We start from the raw sequence: 13,191 nt of genomic DNA on the forward strand, positions 1-13,191 counted from the left end.
TGACAATTCTCTATTGAAAGCTATAATAATATAACTTTCTTTACGAATCTTTCTCTGTGTCGAAAATTAGGAACGAACATGATTTTAAAAATTTTTTCCTGGGATTTGATTGGTATTTTGGAGTTTTATTCAAGAGAGATATACGATAGCAGGAAATATGATTCGAGTCAATGGAAAATGATTGTATTCTAAAACACCCTATAAAGCTTTAACATAGCTTTAGACATCATAATTTTAAGTGTCTTATCGTGGTAGAAATACTATCTAGTGCGTATTAATAAAGTATTAAATACAGTTTTATCGAATCGAAAAGATTGGGCATCACTGGTGATGGTGCGGTGGAGTCGAAACACCTGTAGATCGTATACTCATTTGTACGTGTCTTAATGAAAAAATACCTGTTAGCGGTAGTCACACGAGTTTAAATGCAACGAAATAACTAATCTGTGTTTAAAGAGCGTAGGTACAAGTTTGCAATATCAGTTTAATTCGAAATCTCGCAGCGCGTAGTTAAAACGACCTCTTCCTCTCTCTTTCTCTGTACGTACGTACGTGGTAAACTCATTATTTTATTTTGTTTTTAATTATTTTATTTATGAAGTATTTTATTTTTATTTATAGACAACTTAATTATTTTCGGTGACGTCTATTTTAGTTGATATTAACTATATTTTAATTTTGCGTGAATTAACTATAATGACAGATAACAATAAATAAATATACTACCAACCAGTTTTTTTTTTACTAAACTTTTATAAAGTGTCAATAAATATATCCATAGTGTATGTATACGTTTTGGCCTCGATGGGCACACATAATTTTTGCTTTAATGCGTGCTTTATAATTTTTGTTTTTGTATTTTAATTTAAATAGTAAAAGAAAACGAAAACATGTGTGATTATGTGTGGCTGGTGTAACTAGAAAATTGGTTCATATGAAAATCAGTTTTCCGTTTATTTTTGTTATTTTGCTATCGTGAATTTGATAAAAACAAAAAATGCAAAATAATGTGCAGTGAATCGGAGCCAGTTGTTTTGTTTGTCATTCAAACCATTGTTACTATATTACTTCCTGTTCGAAGTAAATAAAAATAAAATAACGTTGCCCACAATTGCAATCAGTTTTAACGGGCGGGAAAAATTCTGTGAATATGCTAGTTCTAGTTATTTTTGTTTATAATGTTTTGTTTAGCCTGTCTTTAGTTTAAAATAACTAATTCTTAGTTAAAAATCATCATTATCAATTTATTGTAGGGATATATTGGTGAAGTTCCTGTCAATATCTATCGTAAAGTAAATTTGAAAAATATTGTGAAATACATAGTTCATAAAGAACCTATAATAAAGGTACCTACATTCAAAGGGTATTTGATACAAAAATAAATAACCTTTAGAAAACAACTTCCGGCAAAATGATTGGTTTTTGTATGAGAACAAAAAGAAGATAAAGACTTGTTTACAAAGCAAATAGAGTGTGACACATGCTTTAAATTTAGTTTTAATTAGTGCTTTAACGATATATTAATACCATCTCCTTCTTTAAATGATTTTGGATAGTCCTCTTGAAGAATGTTAAAACAGCAAGTTCATTAAATGACATGGTTTTAACAATATTCAGATAGGTACACATTTTCAAGTTGTAAAAATAAAAAATGAATTATAAACAAAGGCATTTTTAGGCTAAGGTTATAAAATTACATACATACTTTCAAACTTCTCATAAGAACCTAAGGCCACCACTGTTAGAATCTATGACTAAAAATCACCGGTAAGCTGCCGGGCGCAAGGTAATATAATGAAAAAGAATACAATCAATAATGTGATTGCACATTTTTACTGATTATTAATTGATTTAAAATTCAATTGAATTATTACATAGAATTACATCACATATCTTTCCTGGTTTTTCGATTGTTTCAATGAATTTGTTGTTTTTTCTTTTAAACAACAACCCTTCATAAGAATTGATACAAGAATTCAGCAGTCTTCATAATTGTGGTTAAAATTATTTTAATCCAACTGTTTTGAAGCGTTAAACTTGTTTTTTTTAATGTATTAAATATACTTTCGTTTTAAAAATGTATTTTTAAAGGAATAAAGTGGAACAGTATTTCATTACAAATTAAAGCAAAACAAAAACACACAGTAATAAGTATTTAAAAAAGTACTCATTCAAGCCTGTGTCGGTATCTCACGAATAAATGCTTCAATGTTGTCTTCCAATGCGTCAATTGAAGCGGGCTTGGCTGCATAGACCCCCACATAAAATAGTCTTAAGGCTTTAAATCGCACAATCTAGGCGGCCAATTGACCTGTCCCGAACGTGAAATAAAATGTTCACAGACCTTCATTCATTGCTGTGTGGCATGTGGCACCGTCTTGTTGAAACCACATGTCATGCGAGTAAAGCTCTTGCATTTTGGGCAAACAAAAGTTGATATCATCTCACGGTAGAGCTCAACATTCACAGTTACGTTACGATTCACATCATATCAAAAGAAGTACTGTCCAATGATGCCACCAGACCATAAACCGCACGAAACTGTAACTTTTCTGGATGGATTGGTAGCTCTTGCAATGCTTTTAGCTGATATTCACGCCAAAATTGAAAATTTTGCTTATTAACTTCCCATAGGAAGTTATTGTAATGGGTCCGATTTGTCAAATTAAAAATTTTGACATTTCTCGACGTTCCAAGGTCCCTAGAGTCGAAATAAAAGATTTTTAGAAAGATGTCTGTGCGTGCGTGTGTACGTACGTTTGTACGTCCGTACGTTAGCGACGTTTTTTCGTCCTCCATAGCTCAAGAACCAAAAGTGATATCGACTTCAAATAAATTTTGTTATACAGATAATAAGGCAGAAAGATGCAGAAAGGGCTCTCAAAAAAATTGCATGGCAGTTTGAAAAAAGGTGAAAATTTTGGTTAACCCTAAATATCTTACGAACCAAAAGCGCTAGAGACTTGAATTAAATTTTATATAATATATTGTAACGTAATACCAAACAGGTATATTTAAAAAAAAAATCAATATAACGGTTTTTTTATAAATCAATAAAACTGAAAAAAAATTTGTCACCTCCAAAATTTTACGACTGAAATACGATTTCATCTCTAAAACAGTTTTGTGCAACGAAAAATAATGTTTTTGACATCTGGTAAAATTTTGAGAAAAATCTAATTGACAATTTTTTTTATAAAAAATAAAAATCTAAAAAAAAAAACACTACTCAAAGTTCGTAAAAATTTAATATCGATTCAAATATCTCTTCAAAAACTTGAAATTTAGGCTTCAAGCTTATTTTATCTTATAAGAAATATTGTTTTCAACATTTTGAAAAGTGTTGAGAAAAATCAAATTGACAGTTTTTTTACAAAAAATAAAAACCAAAAAAAAATGTATAAAAGTTGGTAAAAGTTGATTTTCGACTCAAATATCTTTTCAAAACTTTGAGATGTTGGCTTTAATTTACTTTTATCTATCAAAAAATCTTGTTGTCAACATTCAGTCAAAGTTTGAAAAAAATCAAATTGACGTTTTTGTACAAAAAATTATAATAGTTGGTAAAAATTGATTTTCGACTCAAATATCTCTTTAAAAATTTTAAATATTGGTTTCAAAGTAATTTTATCTTATAAGAAATATTGTTTTCAACATTTATTAAAATTTTAAAAAATTCGAATTGACAGTTTTTTTTACAAAAAAAAACTCTAAAAAAAAACAATACTAAAACTTGGTAAAAATTTACTTTCGGCTCAAATAGCTTTTCAAAAATTAAAAATATTGGCTTCAAACTTAATTTATTTAACAGAAAATATTGTTTTTAATATTCAGTAATTTTTATATAAAAATCCAACAGTCCGTTTTTTTCATAAAAAATAAAATCTACAAAAAATAGTACGCAAATTTGGTAAAATTGATCGAGTACATATAGACAAACTTTTAAGCAAGACAAATCGACAGACGGGATGGAAGTTATCAGTGTGGGTCGCATCCCAGTCTCTTTTTTACGTACCCTTTGAGCCAAAAATGAGCTTCGTCGCTGAACACAATTTTTCAAGACCAACCAAGAGCCCATCAACCAAAAATTTTATGTTCCAGTAGGTTGTTCGGCTTCAATTCTTGCACCAGCTGTATTTTATAAAGCATCACACAAAATTTTCCACGTTGTTGAGTAACAGAGGCCCAATTCCTGTGAAAGGCGACGAATCGATAATTGATGGTCATCATTAACACTGACCGATACCGCTGCGATGTTTTCTTCAGTTCGCACTCTACGTAAGCGTGTTGGTGACTTAATGTCCAACAATGTAAATTTAGTGCGAAATTTAATCACAATAGCCCGAATGGCCGATTGAGTCGATTGAACTGACCATAAAATGGAAGAAGCGAGCGATGAACTTTCTTAACGCATTTTGATAATAACATTCAATAATTTGCAAGCGATGTTCGTTTGTAAGACGATTTATGGTTAAATTATAGACCAAAATGAAGATATTTGACAGTGAAACAAAACACAAACGTTCGTCAGCTGTTTAAACCAGTGTTGCCAAAAAGATAATAGCTAAAAATTACCCTTTATAAGATGTATTGGTACTTAAGAACAACTCTTTTATACAATTTCTTGATATTTGATTTACTTTTTTAAATATTAGTTTTAAGTGGAGGAATTTTACTTGACTTGAATTTCAATTTTTTTAATTCCACCTTTTATTCAATTCTAACTCTAATTAAATTCCTTATCAATTTCTCAAATAACTCCTCTAAATTTCTTTTTGAGAGACTTGTATGAATGAAAGTAAAAGTTACTTAAACAATATTCAATGAATTTGAGAAAAATTGAAGTACAAAAGATATTGACAGTACTTGAAGAATTCAAGAGCGAATCGTTATTCTAAAAATGTTTATCAGATAACTAGAGACTAATTTTGTACGTACGGTGAAGTACAGAGATTTCTTTCTTTAACCGGAATATATGAATATAAAATACTTAACCCGGCTTATAATTTCCCAATTCTTACAATTTGCAGATGTATGCAAAACCAATGTACATCGTTACCTCTTTAAAAATTTCAATCCATTGTCTCCTTTATAAGTTCTGATACTGGAATTCTTAACTTTTAAGTTCAAGTATTTTTCAACATATTGATACTAAAAAACAAGTTTTTATGAATAGCAATAAAAATAATTGTTTAGTTCATTGTAAGAAGGAAGTTATTCCATTAACGCATACAGTTGCAGGTACATGTCATTTAAATAAGATTTTTCTCGATCAATTCACAGTTGTATGGCTGTAAGTATGCAGTAATCGATAACTTCATAAATTCAATTTTTAAAGTGTTGAACATTAAAAAAAGTTTAAGATATCTGTAGCCAATATTGTGATTGCCTCTTTGAAAAATTACACCGTCAGGCGTTTTTTAAGTAAAATTTCAATGAGTTTTTAAAATGTAGTCCATTTTTAATAACGGAGTTATTTATCTTTTAAAATTTCAAAAGCTGATAACCGCTTAAATAGTGGACTATTCAAAACGACACATCTTATTGGCAAACCCTTTAACCAAGGAATTGTATCCACATTTGTTTCCATAATGCCGACACTATTAGTACCTACCTCAACTTTATATTAAGTATTTCCTCAGCTTAAAAACTCATTCTCGAATCGATACAAAATTAATAATATTCGAGACTTTTGTTGTTTACAAAGTAAGCTTTCCGGATATATTTCAGTAGTAAAAAACATTCTTGAACATAACTCATGCAATATAAACTACGCGATCTTTAAAAGCCCTCTAAGATGCTTTGATTGCATATCTGACAACCAACCCAAATGCAACATGCAAGCATTAATATTTATACTTTCAAAGGCCTGTATATGAATACAAAATGAATGAATACGAGCAATTTCAACTTATTTTACTTTATAAATCTTAAGTACCTACCTATTTTATTTACTGACAAAAAAAATAATATTACAATATGTAGGTATGAACAAAAGAAGTACCTACTCGAATGTACCTTAGCTACATATATTTAAATTATAAGACAGATTGAGTAGGTAATAAATTTTAATTTTTTTTAATAAGCCAAAGCTCACGTACTTATAATTGAACGTATATTCTTGCTATTATTTTAAGTAAGATAATTTTTTTAATAATAATTAAAGTTTTAAAATAATAAAGGGTGTATTTTTCTTAAAGGAACTACTTGCAGAATAAGTTCGATAGAGTGAATCATTTGATACTAATAATCTAAACTAAAAAGCGCAGGTTTTCACTCTGCTATGCTATCATGGCTTTCTTCCTACTTAACGAAATGTTATCAAATTGTTTCCATAGATAACATTCAATCTTCTCCGTTTTTGGTAACCTCTGGCGTAGCTCAAGGTAGTCATCTTGGACCGTTATTGTTCTTGATTTTTATTAATGACATGCCCAACGTTTTTAAAAACTCACACCGCCTTCTTTTTGCGGACGATCTTAAATTCTTTAAAAGCATTAAATCCTCTCGCGACTGCCATCTACTCCAAGACGATCTTGATTGTTTAACTAATTGGTGCACCATTAATGACTTGTTTTTGAATGTCTCCAAATGTCATTGTTTTACCTTTTCGCGTATTGCCAATCCAATCAAATTCGACTACAAAATAAACAATAATATTCTAAAAAGAGTTTTTGAAAAAAAAGATTTGGGAATAGTATTTGATTGTAAATTAAACTTTATAAAACATATCGAATACATCATTGCAAAATCTAACACCATGCTTGGTTTCATAAAACGTAATTCATCTGATTTTACTGATCCCTATACTCTAAAATGCCTGTATAATGCTTATGTCATTTTAGAGTACGGATGTGTTATATGGAACCCTCATTACAACATTCATTGTACTAGAATTGAAAATGTTCAGAAAAAGTTCACTAGGTTCGTTATTTGGAAACTTGGTTGGAATATTGAAATGCCGTCTTATTCAACTAGATGTAAGCTAATCGATATTCAGTCACTCGAAAACCGTAGAAAATGTACTCTGTATTGTTTGTAAGTGATATTTTGTCTTTTCGTATTAATTGTTCTTCGCTTCTGTCTTTAATTGATTTGTATGCTCCAAGTCGTCCTCTGAGGACTAGATTTTTATTTTTTGAAAGCGATCATAGGACAAATTATGCCAAAAATGAGCCAGTAACTCGCTGTGTCCGTGAAGTTAATCGTATTTCTTGTGTTTTTGATTTTGACTTTCATAGTAATCGTTCTACAATTAAATGTAACCTACAACGTCCTTTTATAATTAATTTTTGAAATAAGCAAAATACTATGTACATACCCATATATATTTATTTTTATTTATGTAAGTTATTTTCAAGTAGTCTGTAAGATATTTTTGTCTGATTGATGAATAAATAAATAAATACTAAATACTAAATAATGACATTAACGCAAAATAAAAGAAGAATGTAATATGCTGCTAGGAATTTTGGAATTTGCCACTCAAGTATAGTTTTAATTTAAGTTTAAAATTTCATATAATGTTTCAAGTGTTAAAGGGTCTTAGTACGATGTTTAATAAGTTTAAAATTAGTATAATTTAATATCATACTTAACTGCCTTAAATGTAGCCTGGTTTACGTTGGATCATTCCAACATTATTAAAAGTGCCCTTCTTCAAAAACTCAAATTTTCAATGTGGAATTTAGTGAACCAAAATCAGTGTTTAAAAAAAAAATGCTATGCTTTTTCTATCGACAAATCTCTTTTTCGTTCTATTACAAATTATATCTCTAATGATACATTTAATTCAAGTTATATTGGATGGTTTCATGCCAAAAAAAGTGCTCAATTTCTATAGTTATTCGTTTTATCGCCGAATAATTTCTTAATACTCACAAATGACGTCCAAACCTAAAACTTTTAATCCACATTGAACTTTGCGATAACTGAACCCTTATGTTTTTTCGATTCGCATTCTTATTCTTCAGATTTAGATCTTCAACTGCAGCGTACAATAAGCTAATTTCATTGATTCAGATTTCGACAGCATTGTCGGAATATCACCCATGTAAAATTGAATGCTTCAAAAACTGAATGATGTCTCCTGCAGTTAAAGAGTTACCCAATAACAATGACATTTTCCACGATAACCACTTGCATCAAGGGGACTAATCAGCTTTCAGTACTCGATATGTGTATCACAGATCACCTCTTATAGATTGTTCATTGCTAGGAGCTTAGGACTTTTACGACAATGAACGGAATCTGACACCCTTCATAATTTGACTGTAATTTAAAAAGCATTCTTTAGTCCAAAACTAGAGTATAATTGGACAGGTGTCCCTATACATATAACACAAGCTTGAGTCTTTTTAACACTGGCATAATGTTTCATTTATCTCTATTTTTATATGGAAGTTATATCGAAATAGCCAGTTAAATTTTACACCTTAAACAGTTTTACGGTAACACTAGAATTCAATTCGTGTAACTTCCTTATTTTTAATAATTTAAGCATTGAAATTAGAACTTATGATTTGTAATTCGAATTTAAGCTCTGAGTAAAAATCTTTGAAAATAACTTAACTTTATATTTATGACTCACGCCATGCTGTAAATCAGTCTTTACATTTTTTTGGATATGAATTGTGGCGACGACGGATGCATGAATCTTCTTTTCCAAAAAAATGCGTTCAATTTACATGATATAAAATCGAAATTTAACAAAATAAAGTTTGAGTCATAAGCTCAAGTTTCCTAAAATTAGGGGTTTTCGATAAATACCACCAATCTTAGAATTGCAACTAGTGATGTTAAACTTTTCATACCGTTCGGTTGGTTAAACCATCTTTCTTGAGAAAATATTTATAAATAATTTAAGTCAAAGTTATTTAAAGTCTTTTTTCAATAGTAGCGCACTTTTGTATTGCCTGTCAATCCGGTAAAACATCAAGTGTTTTTTTTTAAATTAAAAATTCGAATAAGTAGGTTCACAATTTAAGTTAAACATAAATCAATGAAATTACTTTCAAATTAATTTAAATCATATTTGCTTATAAAGAAGATTAAACTAGAACCTATTTGAACATCAATCAATAAGTTTGACGGACCAACCAAATGTGTTTTTATTTTAACACAATACGTGAGTGTAAAAATCTAATTTGTGTTTTTTTTTGGTTGAGAGTAAGAACGGGCCGAGAACGCTAAACTGAATTGAAATAGAGCTACGCTATATAAGTTGATAGATGATTCTTTACCTAAAGTTTTAGATTGTTTAGACTCTGCAGTGAAAGTTAAAAGGAAATTGTAATTTTTATCCTCAAAGAACATATTAACCACTTTCCAAAGTTAGCTTAAAAGTGTTTTAATAAAAAAATAAATAAGGTGGCGCAACAGTCCATGAAGAACCAGGGCCTAGTGACTTACAACTCTCACCCATTCCTGTGTGCGAGAGTTGTTGTCAGAGATGGAAGGGACCTATAGTTTGTATGGCGAATCCGAACGGCTAGTTTGAGAAAGCACTTTTCATGACAAGGAAAAAAGGAGGATTTGTCAATTCCTCGCAAGAGGCAGCACCCGTGAAGTTAGGTGGCACAGGCAGGGATTAAACCCAAGACCCCTTGCATGACAGTTCAACGCACTAACCATCAAGCTACGGGGACTACAATTTAACATTAATCCGTCATAAAAATTCCCTAATTATTTTGTACAGATTATGATTAATTTATTCAATTTTAAAATTTTGTATGAATTTTGAAATTTTTAACATAATAATTGTTCCAAGTGCATGCAAATATTTGAGAATAATTCAGTAGCACTCTCAACAATTGAATCATTTTAAAATGCTAATTTTGAAAACAATTAGCGCCAGTAAAATATGTGATTAATCAGCGAAAGTAAAATAGGAAATAACTACTTACGATTTTGCACTTAGAAGCTAAGCTGGAGCAAGTGTATACCCCATCTTTTAGTCGCTTCTAGGCTGGCTTGGTCGTTTCGTTTATCATTGAAGACGCCTGATTATGAGTTTAAAACAAATATCTTTTTGGATGACAGTGAAACCGTTTATCTATTTAAAAAAAAAAAAAAAAACAAACAAGATTCAGTATAACGATACTACGTCATACGTGTGAAGGTATTTAGGTTTAACAGCAGGTAGGTCTATCAATATGTAAATAATAAAAATAAAATACAATTATTATGACGCGGAATAATTTTTTTTGTATTTGTATCTAGGATAAAGAAAAAAGACGGGTAGTGCGTGAATCATTCCGAAAAAGATTAGGACTACTTTTCAAAAATTAGTTTGAGATTTCATAGGTCAGGAACTTTATTTTCTACTAAATCCTTTTGAAAATATTTGTTATTTCCAAATTTATCACATTAAGTTAGATGTCATTTACTACGTGCCACTGTTACTCCTAAATTTGTTATCAACTTAAGAGAAAAAAATGTGTTAAGTGAACTCTTTTATTTGTTTCTTCATTTCTTTTATTGTTTACTTGCATAAGTAAATAGACGTAGAATTGGAAGTTCAAATGCAGGAATAGGGTGAGTCTTATATCGTCATTGACTCAGTCATAATATATTTTCTTTTTTTTATTTTAAAAACCAAACTTGTCAAAACGCCTCGCGGTGTACTTTTCCCATCGAGATGGGGAATTTTCTTAAATAAACAAATTGGTCTCTCAATGAAAGTTCTATTTTTCTTACCCTTAACTGTACACAAATAGTAGTACACCCTTATTTATTATCAATTTATTAAAGAAATATCCTTTGAATATAAACGAATCACCCTGTAAAATGTTAGTTTATTTTTTTTTAAGTATCTTTAAGGTTTATTTATCCAACATAATTCATTTAAAATAAAAACAAACATTTTTTCTTTATTCAAATAAAAGGGCTGGTATTTAAAAAACAAATACAAAATACAAAAATTTAAATAAATAAAAAACGCAGAAGAATGAAATCCTCACTGTTGGGCTCAGTTTTGATAATCATTGTCACAATTACAATAAGCTTGGTTAATGGACAATCTGGTTCAAATTATTTTTATAAAAATCGTAATGGAAATTCAAATAATGATGAAGATAATAACGAAGGCGGAGGAGATGGAAATACAAATATAAAACTACTGGAAGAAAATAATTCGGTAAGTTAAATAAAATGTTATATTTTGTATTTTATAAAATTATGTGTGTTTAGTGTATGAATGGTCATTTAAGAATAATAGAAGTTAAATAGATATAAAAACTTCATTTATAATATCTCAAGTATTTTACAGTAAATTTCTTCACGAGTTTATGCAGAATGACATATTAACAATATAATGTATTTAGGTTTTTAATAAAACACAATTAAATTATTCAGTCACCTTCATTTATTCGGGTTCAATAACTCAGTGCCAAAGTTGTCTAACGATATAATCTCTCCCATTCAAGCAGTAGAAGCTTCCTTGTAAGTTGTAGTCAAACTGTATATATATCATTCTATACTGAAAAGATTAAGCTTCCAGTACATAACCGCTGTACCAATAGCTAAGCGAGCTAAGCCATCCAGTAAATTATCAAACGTGTTTCTAAGAAGAACAAGTCCGATGTCTGGTTGAATCTTAACTTTTTCTCCACAATCAACCCTTAATTGTTCCCATTTTTTGACTAGGTTGACTCTCAAAGTTGTTATCGACTTGAGGACTAAATGGGATAGTCTTTTTCCATCCATCTCCAAATGCTTCAATATATATAGATCTAGTGTATTTAAGAATAATGGTGGCATAGTGCTTTCAAGATGAACCAGTAACCCACACGTGAACAACATACACCATGATGGTAGAAACGGTGACAAGAAAAATTTTGATCTTTCCGATATGGTCCATAAATTTACTTTCTAAACGTATAAAAAGAACCCAAATTTAAGGAATAGCTCTTTTCGCAGCAGCTAATTAACTGTCTTAATGTTTTTTGAAGTGAAGGTTAGAACAGATGAAAACCCGAAAGTATTTATCATCATCATTGGCTCGAATCCGGCCCTGGCTTCGTAAACCCTAAGGCTTTGGGCGTCCTGGTCTACGACATCTTTCAAGCTTAAGCTACTGTCTGTCTGTCACGCAGTCGCATACGATAAAGGAACTACAATGGACTGATACGATCTAGATGTCCAGCCCACCGGAGTCTACCAATATTAATTTTTTCACAATACCAGCTTCGCGTTAGATTGCACGCAGTTCTTGATTGTATGTTCTCCGAAATCGTCCTTCCTCACTTTAGGGATCTACAATTATCTCTCGATAAGAGGTTGGAAGAATTTGAAGGTTTGCATAAATTCAAATTTATGCTCCGCTCCCTTGATTGTTTGACAAATTGTATGAATATGTACTTTGTTTTTCCTTCACTTGATGACGAGCCAGAGTCATTGCTATCTAATCGGAAAGAAAGCTATGCTGATTTCACATTAATTTAAACTAAAATACTTAATGTCGTAGTCGCCTGAAAAAATAAGCGAATGTGTCTTTTTCGTGATTGATCGCATTCACAAAGCTAGTGGCTACGTAGTCAAAATTCAACTAGCTTTGTGAATGCAAAACTACACTACAAAGCTAGTCAATCTGGAACTGTCATATTATTGAGAAATACAAATATATAAAATAAGAAACATTTTTGATTTGATAACTTTAACTTATCTTTTTTGTTTTTAAATTCAATAAAATCAAATTTAAGACACAATTTGAATGATTTATATTTGTATTTAAATATTGAACAATTTATTTCATTTTGAATTCGTGTTACTTAACCGAGCAGCTGATTTTGAAACGTCAAAATCATTCTCCACTAACTTTGTAGCCGAATGTTTTACACTACGTCGGAGGGGAAATTTCAACTACTTTTGTAGTTAGATTTAGCCAATCAGAATCCCTTGACTACGTAGCCACTAGCTTTGTGAATGCGACCATTCGCTAAGTTGACGTTCACCTTAAACTTAAAAAATTTGGCGAATTGAAATGACGTTCTATTACAATTTACAATTGGCGAATGCTTGCATTTATCTGTCATAATCGGTCGAACTGTAATTCTTAGGGACTTTGAAAAAATCACAGTTTTTTTTAATTCGAAGAAGTTGTCTAGATTTTTTGTTGCGACATAAAAAAAAAATGAGCGAAAATCGATCAAGGTAAGAACAAATTAAATAATTATTAAATAAATTATAATT

General features: G+C 30.2%; 1 protein-coding gene across 7 annotated transcripts in view; it reads left to right on the forward strand.

Annotated features, from left to right (window-relative positions):
- Positions 1 to 384: 384 nt before the first annotated feature.
- Positions 385 to 13,191, forward strand: part of LOC129944731 (platelet-derived growth factor subunit A) — a 33,899-nt gene continuing 21,092 nt past the window's right edge. For 3 of the 7 annotated variants that reach the window (XR_008781483.1, XM_056054371.1, XM_056054376.1), the window contains exons 1-2: positions 393 to 548; positions 10,887 to 11,137. Coding sequence is in view for 6 of the 7 variants with exons in the window: in XM_056054371.1 (XP_055910346.1) it covers positions 10,949 to 11,137 (189 nt within the window). In the remaining variant the exon portion in view is untranslated. Of the gene's footprint in view, positions 556 to 655; positions 783 to 10,886; positions 11,138 to 13,191 lie in introns of those variants that run through there. The other 4 variants (XM_056054372.1, XM_056054373.1, XM_056054374.1 and 1 more) reach the window with 4 other exon arrangements.

The sequence above is a fragment of the Eupeodes corollae genome, chromosome 2 (genome assembly GCF_945859685.1).
Source record: "Eupeodes corollae chromosome 2, idEupCoro1.1, whole genome shotgun sequence".
Taxonomy (NCBI): domain Eukaryota; kingdom Metazoa; phylum Arthropoda; class Insecta; order Diptera; family Syrphidae; genus Eupeodes; species Eupeodes corollae.